Below are 18,200 nucleotides of genomic sequence, written 5' to 3' on the forward strand. Positions count from 1 at the left end.
GTTATAAATTAGAAAAGCCCATTGTTATGAAAGCAGAAGCCATACTCTGATTTAAGTAAGAACAGCAGGGAACAGGGAAGGTTCATGTTAACATAATAGAATAAACCAAGGAATCAGAAACAGAATAACATTGACATAAGGAAAATAGGGCTAAGACAAGGCAGCACAGTTCAGTTGAGTGGAATCCATGATCTGGAATATGTGGGAAGCCATGGACCCTACTTCAGAGGGTCGGTGTGGATTTGTTGGGCCGAAAGGCCTGTTTCCACACTATAGGGATTCTATGATATCCTCAACAGCCACATGAGCAGGAAATGATGCCAGCTGCATCCATGTTTCAGAGCTCAAAAGGCAGCTGGTCAATGTGGTGCATCCACAAGGTAGAAATACATGGATAGTATGTTCAGAGATAGGTCACATCTCACTTTAAGGGTCTGGAAGCAGAAAGGGAATGGATCACCGCCAGGTTGTGCAGGAGTTCCCTTTGGTTCCACTTACAAATTAAATTTATGTTTTGGAAGCTGATGAGCGCATTGGTTCCTCAGGAGAATGTAGTCAGAGCCAAGTTTGGGACACCATGAGCTGTAAGCGAAGGGAAAAAGGAAAAGGGAGGAGTAATAATGCCAGGGGAATCATGACTCCAAGTTGGTGTGTTGCCTCCCTGATGCCAATGTCAAGGATGCTGTGGAGCAGCTGAAGGACACTCTTCTGGGGCAGGGTGACCAGCTAGGGGCTGTGGCCAACACTTGTACCAATGACTCAGGTAAGAAGGAGGATGTAGTCCTGCAGTCACAATTTATGGAGCTAGGTAGATGATTAACAAGAGTCAAAAAGTGTGGCGCTGGAAAAGCACAGCCAGTCAGGCAGCATTCGAGGAGCAGGAGAGTTGATGTTTCAAGGGTGAACTCTTAATCAGGAAGATTAACAAGCACAATCTCAAATACAGTAATCTCCAGAATACAGAGAAAGGAGGATAAGACAGATGAATGCAAGGCTGCAAAGACAAGGAAGGAATGAGGGCTTTGAAACCCTGGAACACTGATCCTGGCTTTTGGGGAGATGACACCTATTCAAATTGGATAGTTGAACAGATCTGGCACTGAGTTCCTTGCAGATCATTTTGCTAGTGCTGTTGGGAAGGATTTTAAACGAAATTGACAGGAGTGTGGGGACCAAGAGAGAATGTAAGAGAAGAATACCATAGTTCACAAAATACTTGGAGAGACAGATAATGTGATATTAATAGGTGAAGGCAGAGTATAGGATAAAACAATCTAAATCAGAGTCACTGTGCTTGTATGTGAATGTGCAAAATAGTTAATAAGATCGGAAAGTTACAGATTCAGATTGTCATGTGGAAATATGATGTTGTGACAATAACAGAGACCTGGCTCCAGGAAGGGCAGAATGAGGTGTTAAATAGTCCTGAGTATAAGATGTTCATAAAAGGCAGAAAAGGAGGGGAAGCAGGGTTGGTTATGTAGAACAATGCAGTGTTGGAGAAAGAGGATGTTCCAACAGTTAGAAGGACAGAATCAATTTGGCTAGAGCTGTGGAATAAACAGAGATCTAGGTTTAGTCAAGAGACCACCAACTAGCAGGACAAAGCAGAGAAAAAAAACTGTAAAAAAATTACATAAAAAAAGACATTATAATGTAATTTTATTCTGGGCCTTTAATTAGCCAAATATAGACTGTAAGGAACAGTGAGTGGCAAGTAGTCTTAAATTATGTGGAGGAGCATATTCTACAGGAGTACACAACCAGTCCAACAAAGAAGGATGCACTGTTGGACCGGGTTCTTGGAAATAAATTGGGCTAAATAGATCAAGTGTTCACGGGGCAACATTTAGGTGACAGTGACTGTCACATCCTGAGGGATAGGACAATAGTGGACAATGTTAGAGGTCATTTCAGAGTTAGGAAAACCAATTGGCAGAGAGCGGACTTCAATGGGTCAAGAACAGAGCTGGGACAGATAGACTGAAATAAAAGATTGGTGGGAAAATCTGTAACTGACTAATGGGATAACTTCAAAGAGGAAATTGTTCAGTTACTATCAAAGTGTATTCCCTCTAATGGAAAGCTGATAAAGGATGAGAAAGGAAATAGAAATTGAGATAAAGAAAAGATGTACTTATGACAGGTGTCACATGGAAAATATAATTTAGAACCAAAAGAAATACAGAAGGTTCACAGGGAAGGTGAAAAATTATATCAGAGAAGCTAAAATGAATTATGAGAAAAGGCTAGCAGCCAACATAAAGACAATCCCAAAGTCTTCCATAAGCAAATAAATAGTAATAGAGTGGTAAATGGAGGGGTAGGGATGATTACGGTGTGAAGAGGAGGTTTATACATGGAAATGAGGGCATGCTAAGATGGGAATTTAATATACTGCATCTGCCTTTACCAAGGAGGGAGATGCTACCAGGCCACTAAGGTAGAGAAGGAATTTTGGCACTAGAAGGTTCAAAATTGAAAAGGAGGATGCGTTGATAGACTATTGGCACTTAAAGTTGACAAGACACAAGAACCGGATGAGATACATCCCAGGATATTGAGCGATGTGAGCGTGGAGATTGCAGGAGCACCGTCCGCCATCTTTTAGTCTTCCCTCCACTCAGGGGAGGTGATAGACAACTGGAGAATTGTAAATATCATCCTTTTTTTAAAATAGGAACATTTTCAAGAATAAGTCCAGCAATTATAGCCCAGCCTGTTTCATTTCAATAGCAAGGAAGCTTCTAGAAACAGATCTTCATGATTGATTTAGTAGTCGCAGGGAAAAGAAAAAGTCAGCATTGAGTTAACTGACTTGCTGGAGTTCTTTGAAGAGGTAACAGAAATAGTTGTTGAGGGTAATGTTGTTGATTTTTTTGGTGGGTAGCATAGTGGCTCAGTGGTTAGCACTGCTTCTTCACAGGATCAGGGACCCAGGTTTGATTCCAGCCTTGGACAACTGTCTGTGTGGAATTTGCACATTTTCCTCGTGTCTGCGTGCGTTTCCTCCCAGTGCTCTGGTTTCCTCCCACAATCCAAAGGTGGGCAGGTTAAGTGGATTGGTCATGCAAAATTGCCCATTGTGTCCAGGATTGTGTAGCTATGGGAAATATGGGGTTATGGCATACAGGAGAGGGCTGGATCAGGGTGGGATGCTCTTCGGTGGGCCAAATGGCCTCCTTCCACACTGTAGGGGTTTGTTGATTCCACATGGTATGCATGGATTTCCAAAAAGGCATTCAATACTGTGCCACACAACCCTGTGAGAAAATATATAAATCACGGATAAAAGGAACAGTAGTAATGTGGATAAAGAGACTGGCTGAATGATAGGAAACAGAGGGCTGTCGTCAATGGATATACTTCAGGCTGTAGGAAGGTTTTATAATAGACCTCAGTCACAATTGGTGTTGGGACCCTTGCTTTTCCTGATTACATGTTCAGTCTGAGAGATAGAGTGTGTGTATGAGAGAAAGTGGGGGTATGTGTATGTGTGCATTTGAGAAAGTACGTGTGTGCATTTGAGAGAGTGTGAGTGTGCATGTGTGCTATTGAGACAGTGTGAGTGTGCACATTTGAGTGTGTGTGTGTATGTCAGTGTGATTGTGTGTGAGAGTCTGTGTGCTTGTGGTTGAGTGTGTGTGAGTGAGAATGTATAGTGTAGTGGGGTCACCTGTAGTGTAACATGAACCCAAGATCACCTTTGAGGCCTTCCTCATGGGTACAGAACTTAGCTATCAGCGTCTGCTCAGCAATTTTGCATTGTTGCATATCTCAAACTGAATCTTGGAACACACTCATGCTCTCTGAAATACACGCATACACACACCCTCTTTCTCGCGCGCACACACACACGCATGCGCGTGCATGCAACACACACACACACACACACACACGGTCAGAGGCTGAACATACAGTGTCTTAGACTTTATTAAAGGAGAAATAGCATACACATGTGCAAGGATGTTATGCTTCACTTGTGTTACACATCCATTGAAGTGCTGTGTGCAGTTCTGGGTGATACACTACAGGAAGGATGTGAAGGCATTGGATATCACACAGAAGAGATTTACAAGAACGGTTTCAAGGATGAGGAACTTCAGTTATGAGGATGGTTTTGAGCGGTGGGCCTATTGTTTGTGGAGAGAAGAAGGCTGAGAGAATATATGATACTTTTCAAAATAATGAGATGGCTATAGAGAATGGATAGGGAGAAACAGTTCCCACTCATCCACCGCCAAACCACAACAACGCGACGGTCGGAGGAGGAGCGTCTTATCTTCCGACTGGGAACCCTCCAACCGCAGGGGATGAACTTGGACTTCACCAGTTTCTTCATCCCCCCTCCCCCCACCTTGTCTCAGCCGGATCCCTCCAGCCCGGCACCGCCTTCCTGACCTGCAGTCTTCTTCTTGACCTCTCCGCCTCCATCCTACTCCGACCTATCACCCTCACCTTGACCTCTTTCCACCTATCACATTTCCAACGCCCCTCCTCCAAGTCCCTCCTCCCTACCTTTTATCTTCTCCTGCTGAACACTCTCTGCTCATTCCTGAAGAAGGGCCTGTGCCCGAAACGTCGAATCTCCTGTTCCTGGATGCTGCCTGACCTGCTGTGCTGTTCCAGCAATAAAGTTTCAACTTTGATCTCCAGCATCTGCAGACCTCACTTTCTCCACTCATAAAAGGATCAAGAATGAGATGGCATGGATTTAAAGCGATTTGGAAAAGAAACAAAGTGAAATACGGAGAAAACGTCTGCACACAATAAATCAGTTAGGTCTGAAAGTACTGCCTGGAAGTGTCGTGGAGGCAGTTTCAACTGAGGCATTCAAGAGGGCATTAGATTGTTTCTATTCAAATAATGTGCATGACTATGGGGAAGAGGCAGGAGAAAAACACTGAGTCATAATGCTGATTTGGAGAAACCTTGCAAATACAGAGTGTTATTGGCCTCCTCCTGCACTGTAGCAATGCATGGGATTTTGTAATATGACGTATATTGAAATTATGTTACATAATACATCTCCATGACAAAATGGTTTTTCATTTATTTTAAGGGCCCACAAGGTCCAAGTGGCAATAAAGGTGAAGATGGACAGCCTGGAAGTAATGGTATCAAGGGTCATCGGGGATTCCCAGGTGCTCCAGGAATGCCAGGCCCTCCTGTAAGTATCTTGTATTTCTGGGACTTCTAGATTAAATACAAAAGAAAGTAATATGCTTTCAGGTTCCTTACTCTGAACACACTTAAGACCAGCAGCATATCAATCAAGGGCAAATTTGATATCACAGGTTTAGACCATCTTACCTGATAGATCTTCCAGTTTGGCACAGCAATTTATTTTAGTGGTTCCTAAGCATGGGATAGCATTATATATCATTTCTGAGGAGAATAAAAAGCAAAAATAGACTCCACCTTCCTGAAATATTCTTGTCTATGAGCTCACAGCAACTCAATATTATTCATAGAATCTGGATGTGTGCAAAATTAATATCTTGAAAAGAAAATGGTGGGTTTATTTCATAATTCATCGGTCAAAACACTGATGTTTCAGAAAAATGTAATGTGCTGTACATTTTGGTGGAAGCTTTTCAGTCTGAGAGAAATGGTAGTAATAGGATTTAAGGCTATGTGTTGGGAGATGTGATTGAATGAGAATATTCGATTTAGGAAATTGAATATGAATCTACATCAACTGAAGTTAGAATAATCTTACTGTTATTGAGTTATTTCAGCTACTGTTGCCTTTAATTTAGAAACATTCCTTTTTGCTTAATTCATAAAAGTCCTGGAAAGGAAAAAAAAACATATGGAGAGTGCTTTCTCTGAATGAGCCTGTCTTCATACTGGCCGATGGTGTTGTACAGACCAACCATTGTTTGACAAGGATACTTATGTACCTCCCACCCTTTGGACACAGGTGAGGGCAATCCTGTGGAAATGTCAATGGGACTGTGCTGCAGCCCTCTGTTGTGTCACTATGGAATCCTCCTCACACCTACTTTTGGGACTTTACTGGCAATCCCTCCCCTGTTCACTTACATTAATCATGGAGAGGTGAGTCAAGGACAAGTGTCCTGAGCAGATTTCCCCCTTTTATTCTCCGTTTGTGAACTCCTCCCAGAAAACAGGAACCGAAACAGAGCAGGTGAATAGGGATTTGAAGCTGCCTCAACACCTTGCCTTTCCCTACATTGCTCAAATTAGCTTGGTGGGTGTGTAGGAGAACAATAGCAGAAGTTAAACAGATGTGGTGAGGTCTCTTATGGTTGACTGGTGAAGTCAGCCAGTTGGCTTCCTTTCTAACAGTGGAGGCCAAAGGCATTTTGACTCTTCATACACTTTTTAATTCAAACGACAGCCTTCAGAAGCCAAACAGAGTTGTTGATGCAGCTCTGTAGATTTGGGACATGCAATATTCAAGTCAAATCACGACATGGCTGAGGAGGGTTTCAATTAGACCATCAAATCTGAACTGACTATCCAACTCACCCCACTCTCATCCCTTTCTCCTTGAAAGTTAATAATAATCTGTTTCCATTACCTTTCCAGGCAATGCAGATTCTAATAACCTGCTGGGTAAAAGCAACTTTCCCTCAACCTGCTCTGACTTTTTGCAATTTATTTCAAGACTGACACTTTTGCCACTGTCAACAGTTGTTGCTTCTTTATTCTAGCAACCACAAGACAATTTTGAACACCTCTTTTCAATCTCCCCTGAACCTAACCTGCTCTAAAGGGAATAATCCCCAGATCTTCCAGTCTCCCCATGTAATTAGTGTCTTTCGTTTCCTGTGAAAGTCTAAAAAAGTCTCCTCTGGATATATTCTAAAAGTTCTTCCTAAATTTTGTTGCCAGCAATTGAACACAATGTTCCAGCTAGTTTAATTAAAATAATCACTGGAACCTTCTTATATTGTACTGAATGCCTCTATTTATAAAGCGAAAAAATCCCCTTTGTATTTTTAAAACTTCTAAAGCTTCCCTGCTACTTCCAAAGATGTGTATGTGGGCCCTCTGTGCCTGTAGAATTCATTTGCCCTACAAAATATATTGTTTCATGTTACTTTATGTTACATTTTTATGTCTGTATATACCATTATGAAGTCTATTGTTGTTCTCCTTCCTGCTTATTACATTTAAGTTTTGTATCATATTCAAATTTCAAAATTCTCTGGTTTTCTCCTTTGTATTGCTGTAAAAAGTCAAATTGTTTCATTCTCTCCAGGGGAATTCTGGAGAACCAGGCCCACCTGGAAATGCTGGAGCTCAAGGTGCAAGAGTGAGTAAAAGTGAACACTACTACAAAACTTCATCAAACTCTAAAACACTACCTTTCCAATCTCTCACCATAATATATCTTGAGTATCATATGAAAATAGGCAGACAGATACTTTCATTAATATGAAGATTATCAGATAAGTTATAGGTATTTGGGTGAAAATGAATCATTGATCAGGATTTTCCCAACCTTGGACACTGTCAGGCAATTTCTAACACTTGGATTGGCAGTGTCTTAATTGCCTGCCGACTAGAGATGTGTTGCAAATGTGAATATTTAAAGGCCTTTAAAGCCTATTTTTTTTCAGAATATCAACATTTTGCATGTAGTGAAACAACTTCTTGTCAGTTATACGGGGAGGAGGCCAACATTGGAGCCAGAGGCCTGTGGCAAAGGAGCTGCGAAAAGAAAACCCTAACACTGCCACCCATGTCGGGTCGTCTGAAAATAGAGGTGCCCTCACATTTCCCCTCCTGCCTCAGCAGTGGCCACCTCTGATTGAACCTGCATTCTGCAGTTGGTCCTCTCTCATGGCTGAAGTTGAGCCTCTCACCTAAATTGCTGACCACTTGGAAAAGATTTCGTCATAATGACTGACACCACTCTGGGAAGTTGCCACTCCAGAATAAGGACATTGGCCATTCAGGTTTTCAGGCCTGACCCAACATTCAATTACATTAGTTTATGAATGTCAGGAACAAAGTTTGAACTGGTTCAATTAAGACACTGCCTTTCAATCATTCAAGATCAGCTGCTCGGTATCAATTATATGACTGTTATTCCAAATGTTTACGATCACCAAGTCCATGCATTTGATGCACATCAATGTTTACACAAAGCCAGTGGAAGCTATTGTTGTCAGTTTGTTTTCTAAGCATTCAATGGATAATGTGGGATTAAATTTTCTTCTCGTCCCTCTACTTGTTCATGCCGGCCAAAGAATGTCAGAGATTTCTTCTCACCATGGACCTGAGCACATCCATGCTCCTGGTCTCAAGCCATTACAATTTCTGAGTATTCCCGAGCTGCAGGAACATCTCCAGGCATCCAAACGGTAAAGCAATGGTATGAATGTTAGACTGACGGCCTTCTGCTAGCTGTCCAAGAACAGCAACCAGATGGCTCTTAGTTCCTTACTGGCATTGAAATGCAACACACAAGCACAGGTCTTCAAGGCTCTGGACAGTTGGAGACTGTGCATTGGGACACCGAATCATACAGCACAGAAATGGACACTTTGGTCCAATTGGTCTGGATATCCCAATCATCAGTATTTGGTCCATATTCATATAAACCCTTTACATTCATATATCCATCCAGATGCCTTTCAAATGTTGTCATTGTACCTGCATGCACCACTTTCTGTGGCAGCTCGTTCCATACACACACCACCCTCTCACCCTAAATCTATGTCCTCTAGATTTTGATTCCCCAACCATGGGGAAAAGACCTTGTTTATTCACCCTCTCCATGCTCCTCATGATTTTATAAACCTCTGGAAGGTCATCCCTCAGCCTCCGATGCTCCAGAGAAAAAAGGTGCAACCTATTCGGCCTCTCCCTATAACTCAAACCCTCCAGTCCTGGCAACATCCTTGTAAATCTTTCCTCACTCTCTCAGGTTTAACAATTCTTTCCTATAGAAGGGCGACTAGAATTGTACACAACATTCTGAAATTGGCCTCACCAATATTCTGTATAACCACAACATGACATCCTAACTCCTGTACTCAGTGTTCTGACCTAAGAAGGCAAGTGTGCCAAATGCCTTCTTCCCTACCCTGTCTACCTGCAACTCCACTTTCAAGGAACTCAGCGTTCCCGTGTCCTGCCCTGGTTTGCCTTATCGAAATGTTAACTATTTATCTCAATTAAACTCCATCTGCCACTCCTTGGCCTACTGTCCCAGCTGATCAAAGTCCCATTGCACTTTGAAGTAACCTTCTTCCCTGTCCACTGCACTTCCTATTTTGGTGCCATCTGAAAATTTACTAACCATAACTTGGAAGTGCCAGCCCACTGACTGTCCATTAGAAGTTCAAACTTCTTGGCTAATTACTGCACAATCACCCTCTGTCTGGAACCATCAAAACAAGTTTTGAAACCTCGATAATTAGCCAAGAAACATTAGATGATTAAAACTTGCTCCGAGTTCTGGGTAACCATCCTACTGATCCTTCAACACACTCACTAACCCTAAATCATTCATGCTTCCAGAAATCTCCATCACTCTCTCGGACAATTGTCCCTCTCCAATGCCTCCAGGTGTCTGACCAATCCCCCTCTGCACAGGGGACAATGGAATGCTTTACCCCCTTATCCACACTCTCTCCTGCAAACAGGTTGTAAGCATTCTTGGCAGAATATATTCTCCAGCAGAGTCCATTGTATTTCTTCAGGATTCCCCTATATTGATTAAATTAGATTAGGTTAGATTACTTACAGTGCAGAAACAGGCTCTTCGGCCCAACAAGTCCACACCGACCCTCTGAAAAGCAACCCACCCAGACCCATTCCCCTACATTTACCCCTTCACCTAACACTAAGGGCAATTTGGCATGGCCAACCTAACCTAGCATGGCCACCTAACCTGCACATTATTGGACTCTGGAAAGAAACCGGAGCACCTGGAGGAAACCCACGCAGACACTGGGAGAATATGCAAACTCCACATAGACATTTGCCTGAGGCAGGAATTGAACCCGTGTCTCTGGCGCTGTGATGCAGCAGTGCTAACCAATGTGCCACTGTGCCGCCCAGGATTGCTTGGCTATCCTGAGAATGAGATGGATAGAAATTGTTCTACATTGCACCCATTTTTCAGAAGGTATCGGACTGACAGTCTATGCCCAATTCACACAAAAATAAGCAACAGCCCCATTACCTAACAGTATAGGTGCCTTGATAGGACACCCAAGACAAGTATTTAAATATGTTGTTGAGTGGCCTAATACCTGGAGAAGGATTTATTTTCAAAATCGATCACCCAGGATCAAGAAATGAGTGCATGTACAGCAACCAACAATAAGTAAGAATGCTTTTCTGTGAAGTCAATGTTTTTGTCATTTATAGACAATACAGTTTTGCACATTAACTTATTCAATTCCATTTTAAATGTTTTAAAGGGTCCTCCAGGTTCAACTGGTCCCCCTGGCAAAGAGGGTACCAATGGTTATCCAGGCCCTATTGGTCCTCCTGGTCCACGTGGATTACGAGGAGAATCTGGCCCCAGTGTAAGTAAACAGCAGAGACCTGACTTAATGAAGCAGAAAATTGGAAACTTAACATTCTTGGCCGCTCATTCATCAGGAAAGATACAGTAGAAAGGGAGGTGACAGGCAATGTAATGATCAAATAAACTATTGCAGCTCTGAAAGGCATAATGCAGGATACAAAGACAAAGTCTATTTGTTTGAAGTGAAAGAAAAACATACAGGGGAGCTATTGCACAGCTGGGTATAAATTATCAGAATTAATGAGAAGGACTTGGAAGAAGGAATCTGCAGGCAATTTACAGAAATAATTAGAGATGTCGTAGCAACAGTAAAAAGGGCAAAGTGGGTAAGGAATTCTTGGAATGTGTACACTATCTTCATCAGTAACTTTTTCCAGCACACGAGGCAGGGATAGCATAGGATGTAGTTCTGGAGAATTAAGTGTAGCAAATGGATCATGTTTCAGTGGGAACAGTGATCACATTTTTTTGCTGATTTAGTATGAGTTATGGTAAAGAAAAAGTGCAATCAACTATAAAATACTTAGCTAGAGGAAAACTAACTTCAGTGAATCAAGAAGGGATCTGACACATGGATTGGATTTTTCCATCTTCACATAGTAATGGAGACCAGAGAGTACTCCAGGTATAGTCTGACAATGTTCTTCACAAGTTTAACATAACCTTTTTGCTTTGTAACTCTGTCCCTTTCAATAATGAGTCCCAGTGCTTTGTCTTTTTTTGTTTTTAATTATCATATTAACCCATTCAATTTGTACCCTCAGATTTCTCTATTATTTAAAAACTTAGCATCCACACAACTTTATATGTATCAACGTCTAAGTAGGCACATACCTAGATTAGGTCAGACTTCCCACTCTATCCAGTTCCCAGTATGGTGGAAATCTCGCTCCAGAGAGCTGGCAAATCTCATGGGGTTTGGTTGGTACCCTATAGTGGCAAGGAGACCAGTTGAAGTCTTATTTAATCTCTATAAAATCCTGGTGGGCTCTGGGATATTGGATGTGAGTCGTTCACCAGTAAAACAACCTGATATCTCACTGCTAGCGGGTGAATTTCCTGCATCAGGGCCCCATCCCTTCCCTGAATACAGGAGAGCTTCCTACCGCATGATCTTCTGAGCCAATTTCCAGACCAGCCTGCCATCATGCCCTTTTCAACAGTCTCCACTAAAATCCTCCCTACGTTTAACTCCCACTCTCTGTTTCTGTTTTGTAGCTAGCTTGCTATCCATTTGTCACTTGACCCATGACTCCTCATGTCCACTAGTCAACTATGTAGCTCCTTGTCAAATATGTTTTTTCAAAAAAAAAAGTATGTCACCTCTCTATCATTATGGTTACTTACACTTTTTCACACATCCTTACAAAATTCAATTTTGGAGCCCTTTCTCAAAGCTCTTTATCATCAGTCTCTAGATGTTTTTCTTTCACAACTTTGAATAAGGATTCCATCACCTTCCTATGATTGACATTACAACAGACTTACATGTTGTCTTAAATATTAAGTAGTAGTAGTGAAAGGATGGGGTTGTGGATAATTTGAGACTAAAATTGTGGGTTGTTTTTGGAACAACAAGGGTAGGCTTAGTAACTAAATTTGTATTTTATATTTTTCTTCCTTAGAGAAGAGGATTCTGCCAATGGACCAGTAAAGCAGAAGGCAGTATAGGATGGTCATACAAAGGAAGATCTCTACTTTAAAAAACTGGCAGTCTTCAAAGTCTAAAATTAATATGATCTGGATGGGTTGCATGCTAGGTTACTGAGGGACATCGGGGTGGAAACTTTAGATGGTATGCCCACGATTTTCCAAATATACTTCAAAATGTTGGTGCGAGGAGACTGAAGGATTACAAATGTTTCATCCTTTTGTAAAGAAGGGGAGAGGGGTAATCCTGGCAATTATAGACAAAGAAAGCCTTTAAAAACACTAATCTGGGAGAAAATTGATTGACATTTAGATAAAGGAGAATGAATAGATGAAAGCTGGCGTGCAATTCTTTAAGGCAAATAATGTTCAAGTAACTTTACTTGGTTGTTTAATAAAGTGATGGCGAATGTTGATCATGGTGTCACTGCTTACATGCACAGACTGATTCCTGGGGTGGCAGGGTTGACGCATGTGGGAGACTGGATCAGTTAGGACTATCAAAGAATGAGAAAGGATCTTGTAGAAATTTATAAAATTCTAACAGGACAGATGGAGGAAGGATGTTCTCAATAACCAGAGAGTTCAGATCAAGGGGAGAGTGAGGACTGCAGATCAGAGTCAAAGAATGTGGTGCTGGAAAAGCACAGCAGGTCAGGCAGCATCCGAGGAGCAGGAAAATTGACATTTCGGGCATAAGCTCTTCATCAGGAATTCCTGATGAAGGCCTTATGTTCGAAACATCGATTCTCCTGCTCCTTGGATGCTGCCTGACCAGCTGTACTTTTCCAGCACCACAGTTCAACTCCAGGGGCAAGGATGAGGATCACAGTCTAAGGATAAGCTGTAGGCCTCTCAGGACAGAGAGGAGGAGAAATTTCTTCACCCACAGCATGCTCTTGTGGAATTCCTTGCCATAGGAGACAGGAGGCTAAAATATTGAATACTTTCAGAAAAGGTTTAGATATAGTTCTTAGGAGTAAAGGGATCAAAGGATATGGGGAGAGAGCAGAGAGAAGACACTGAGTTGGATGATTAACATTGAATGGTGGAGCTGGGTCAAAGGTCATTCAGCCCTTCATCATTTCCTATGTGCTATGTTTGTGTTTCTATATTTTGAACTCTGTAGGGTCCTTCTGGTAACCATGGCCCTCCTGGTACTCCTGGTGTCCCTGGTCCCCCGGGTCCTCCTGGCCCTTGTTGTGGAACAGCAGACAGTGGTGCTAAGGGTGTAGTGTATCCAGGAAGCTACTACTTTAGTGATCAACCTCGTGAATCTGTGAACGAACAAAGGGACGAAATAATAGCTGCTCTGAAATCCCTCAACAGCCGAGTAGATACAATCCTGATCCCAAATGGATCACAGAAGAGTCCTGCCCGAAGTTGCCGAGATCTAAAATTTTGCCATCCTGAATTCAAGAGCGGTAAGGAAGTTATTTAAGATAATTACATTTCTTTTGTCCTTTAGATTAAATTCATTGTAACTTAGAAGTATAAATTTAGGGACAATATACGAACAATCACTTAGAACTTGAGTATTGTTGAAATCAGAGATATGTTGCTGAAGCTTTTCGTCTTGATCTTATCAAGGCAAATGCAAGAGTACCAAAATATAAGCCAGCACAACAATTTATTCTTCAATACAGAAGGGTGTTGATTGGCTAACAAGTCAAAAGGTTGACCGAGGCAATACACTGAAGAAAGTAACAGACATAAATTGAACCAAACAGCATGTCTCTTTGACTGTTCATAATAAATGGAGTACAGATCATTCCCCTGTAGTAAAATTGTTCCTGTCATGTGAAAACTGACATTCTTGCATTTGTCCTGAAGAAAAAGAATGTTTCAGCGATAGGAATCATTTTTCAATACTACCTGATGTTTGACATGAACATACAAGATTACCCGGCAGGAAAAGACTGGATCATCAAACCTTCTCCACACACATGATTGCTTAGGTACTTCCTGCCTCTTTCCCCTTACATCATGCAAGCTCACAAGAAAAAAACATGGAGAGGAAATTCACTGCCAATAAGAAGGAAGAGCTTTGGAAAATTCCTCTCCAGCTCCTCACTTGATCAAAATCAGACCAAGGATTGCACAGACCGTGTACTTATTATTCAATCTTTATCATTCAGTTTAATTTGCCCATTTTCTCCTAATAAAGATTACTTCCCATTTTCATGTAATTGGTAATTCTAAAATTAAATTGACACAGTTTAAAAGCTGAGGTATCTTAATTTTTTTAGGTTAATATTATTCGAGATGTTATCACACAAAAGGTTAGAAGCTGGTATCATGTTCTCCTTCTATTTTAATATAGGTGTTCAAAATGAAATAGTTGAGTTAATATCTCCCTTAAAAATCAAAGATAGAAATATGTTAATGAATAAATTAATAAAAATTACTTGTCGCTAAATCTTAATTTTTACTTTGTTCAGAGGCATTTCAGAATTAGACTGCTGAATAATTTTACAATTCCCGTAAAATCATAGAATCCCTACAAGTTGGAAGCAGACCACATCGACCCTCTGAAGACATCCCACCCAGACCTACATCTCTACCCATAATCCTATATTTGCCATGACTAATCCACCTAGCCTGCACTTCCTTAGAACGGTGGGCTATATAGCATGGCTAGGTAAAAACAATGACTGCAGATGCTGGAAACCAGATTCTGGATTAGTGGTGCTGGAAGAGCACAGCAGGTCAGGCAGCATCCAAGGAGCAGTTAAATCGACGTTTCGGGCAAAAGCTCTTCATCAGGAATAAAGGCAGAGAGCCTGAAGCGTGGAGAGATAAGCTAGAGGAGAGTGGGGGTGGGGAGAAAGTAGAAATGACCTGGGAGTTGCAGTGGGAAAGGGACTCCCTGAGATTCTTGTAGAGAGAGGAGGAAAACATCTTCAAGGCAGGCATCGTTGCAAGAGGATTTGCAGTAGCGTTAAAATCAGCATAGCAAATCCACCGAACCTGCATATCCTTGGACTGTGAGAGGAAACCCACGCAGACATGAGAAGAAAATGCAAACTCCACACAGACAGACACCGGAGGCTGGAATTGAACCTGGGTCCCTGGCACTGAGGCAGCAGTGCTAGCCACAGAGCCATCATGCTTCCCTTGGCTCAGTAGTCAGAAAAATTTCCACTTATGCCTTTCACAGCTGCCAAAAGACAAACTTCATATCCAACAAAGCTGATTGACTGGATATGTGCCTCTGGCAGTGAGGGGACCATTGGCAACACCAATTCTTATTAAGTAAGAAGAGGGATAGAACAGACTTAGAAAAGACACCTACTTGTGAACATATTTTACTTCATAAGGCAAAGGATTGTATGCATCTTTCCACAAAATTACTATTTCAGGAGTATTTCTGAATAACCACAGCAAACCATGGGATTCAAAGGAATTAGATACTTATGATGTTTTTGTTGTATTGGTTACAAGAAGATTAAAAGTATAGGCACGTACCAGGATGTCAGAGTAATTATTCCATTTCAGGAAATTATACATCGCAGCCTTTTGATTTTCCATCAATCAAGTTAATAAACAGAAAATGGTTTGTCAGTGTGCCATTTCTTAATCTGTACACCCAGTGTGGTAGGTGGAAATGAACAGTATGAAGCTATGATTTTCAGAAATTATTAAATGCTGTTGAAGAATTCTCAACAGATATTTGGTGGAACACACTGTTATTGTTCATCATTGGGAATGTGGTGACTAAGTTAAATAAGAAAAATAAATTCCAAAGATGGCACGTTATAGTACATATTATCAGCTTTGTTATAATCTAAAATTGAACTGCCATTAGATAATATATATCGGGAAAATATTGTATTGTTGTAGTGGATTTTTGAAAGGCTCTCATCAACCATAGTAAAAGCAAGCCATCCAAATTGATTCAATTATTTTCAATTACTCAAAAATAATTTCCAATTTGCCTTCAAAGTCAACATTATGCTCCCAACATTAAATGTTTGATTCTCTGCCTTACAACTGTTGTCCACTAATACAAAAGCAGCATAGTAGAATGAGTACTGTCTTGTGAATTACTTTGTTTGCACCTTTTGGATTACTTACAGTGTGAAAACAGGCCCTTCGGCCCAACAAGTCCACACCGACCCTCCAAAGAGCAACCCACCCAGACCCATTCCCCTACATTAACCCTTCACCTAACACTGCAGGCTAATTCACCTAACTTGGACTGTGGGTGGAAACCGGAGCACCCGGACGAAACCGATGCAGACATGGGGAGAACGTGCAAACTCCGCACAGACAGTTGCCCGAGGCGGATACTGAACCTGGGTCTCTGGTGCTGTGAGGCAGCAGTGCTAACTATGCCACTGTGCTGCCTCCATGTGTCACATTAAATAGGAGAAAAGAACAAAATTAAAGGCATTGCTACCTTTGAAAACACATTTGAAAATATATTTTTGTATTAGGTTAGAATTTTCACTATTGGCATTTTAAAAATCCCTGCTAATAATGTTGAGGTCTTCCATATCTGGTTTAATTAAAGGACAAGTAGCCAGAAATTATTTTAATTTGGGCACACGGAAGATGATAACAGAATTGCTAAAGGCGTAAATTTTCAGGGATTTACTAGATAATGCAAGAACTAGAATAGACTTCAGGAAAGCGTGTGATTTGGAGACGTAAGGAAATACAATGTAATACAGAATAATGTGTTTGAGGATGAACAACAAATAGTGAGAGCAAACACAATGGAAAGTTGCTCAAAGGATGGGATGAGCAGAGACTTGGAAGTTACATTAGATAAACCAGAAATCAGGTATGATGGTCACAGTTTGTAATTACTGCATGTGCACCCAAAACGGATGAAGGCAATGATACATGTGCTGCTGCTTGTGTGAGGTTACCCATTAATAACTATCCAGCATCACCTAAAACAAGACTTCATCTTTTAAGGGCAGGTTGATTCTACTGCAGGATATGGACTTTAAGGTGGATGATCAGAACAGAGGTACAAAACTGATTTGCCAAGCTAAAGAGTGTCCCCAAGTTTCTCAGAAGCATTTAGAGGTCTTGGTGCAACAAGGGAATAGTTCTCTTCCTTCAGCAAATGGGTGGCACTGTAATTAAATACTGGGAAGACCATGGGATCACGTATCAAGTAATCAATTCCAGTAATCTATGCCCAGAGTTGACATCCTTCCATCCACTAGGAGAAAGTGAGGACTGCAGATGCTGGAGATCAGAGCTGAAAAATGTGTTGCTGGAAAAGCGCAGCAGGTCAGGCAGCATCCAAGGAACAGGAGAATCGACGTTTCGGGCATAAGCCCTTCTTCAGGAATGAGGAGGGTGAGAAGGGCTTATGCCCGAAATGTCGATTCTCCTGCTCCTTGGATGCTCTTCATTCTTCCATCTACCTAATATAACAGAAATGAAGCAAATCCATTTTCATTGGGATCGGTTCAAACAATGGGCTTGATGGTTTAAAATCAAATCAGTGAAAGGCAGGTTCTTCTACAAGTGCTGTAGATTTGGAAGTTGTGGCTGCTGTCCTCTGCATCGTTTGTTGTCAAATTGCTGATCATTATATCAGTCTGCAGTATCTACCGTCAGTATGCAAGTCTATAGATCATGTTGCCATTTCTCTCTGTTATTGACTAATCTCTCCCACATGTAAGATTGATGTTTAGGACCATCATGGTACATCCTTCAAGAAGAGCTTTGGGCATCCTACTAGCCTGCAACTAGCTACCTCACCAGACAGAAAACCTGTGGGAATATAACCTGTAGGAATCTTCCACATGTAAAACAATGGTGTTTATTTCTCTAATATTTTTCATGTCTGCTTAAGGGATTACTTTTTGAAGAGTAGCCACTGTTTCTATGTTGGAAACTCAGCAGCCAATTTTCATGTTGCAAGCTCCTACAAACAGCAAAATGGTATTAAGCAGGTCATCTTTTTTTTAATGTTGATTGAGAGATAAATATAGACCAGATCATTGCGGGTCAACAGATTAACTTACCAGGCCTGCTATTTCTGCAGGCTTTTCAAACACCG

The 18,200-nt window shown here is 41.4% G+C and overlaps 1 protein-coding gene and 1 long non-coding RNA gene across 4 annotated transcripts in view; one reads left to right on the forward strand and one right to left on the reverse strand.

Annotated features, from left to right (window-relative positions):
- LOC122556849 (collagen alpha-1(I) chain-like) overlaps positions 1-18,200 on the forward strand; it is a 181,518-nt gene that overhangs the window by 153,818 nt on the left and 9,500 nt on the right. For 2 of the 3 annotated variants that reach the window (XM_043704102.1, XM_043704103.1), the window contains 4 exons: positions 5,063-5,170; positions 7,235-7,288; positions 10,413-10,520; positions 13,302-13,596. In XM_043704102.1, the coding sequence (XP_043560037.1) occupies positions 5,063-5,170; positions 7,235-7,288; positions 10,413-10,520; positions 13,302-13,596 (565 nt within the window). Of the gene's footprint in view, positions 1-5,062; positions 5,171-7,234; positions 7,289-10,412; positions 10,521-12,147; positions 12,789-13,301; positions 13,597-18,200 lie in introns of those variants that run through there. The other variant, XM_043704104.1, reaches the window with a different exon arrangement.
- The window catches only part of LOC122556850, a 61,281-nt gene that overhangs the window by 11,220 nt on the left and 31,861 nt on the right, over positions 1-18,200 (reverse strand). The window lies entirely within an intron of this gene.

The sequence above is a fragment of the Chiloscyllium plagiosum genome, chromosome 14 (assembly GCF_004010195.1).
Source record: "Chiloscyllium plagiosum isolate BGI_BamShark_2017 chromosome 14, ASM401019v2, whole genome shotgun sequence".
Lineage (NCBI taxonomy): Eukaryota > Metazoa > Chordata > Chondrichthyes > Orectolobiformes > Hemiscylliidae > Chiloscyllium > Chiloscyllium plagiosum.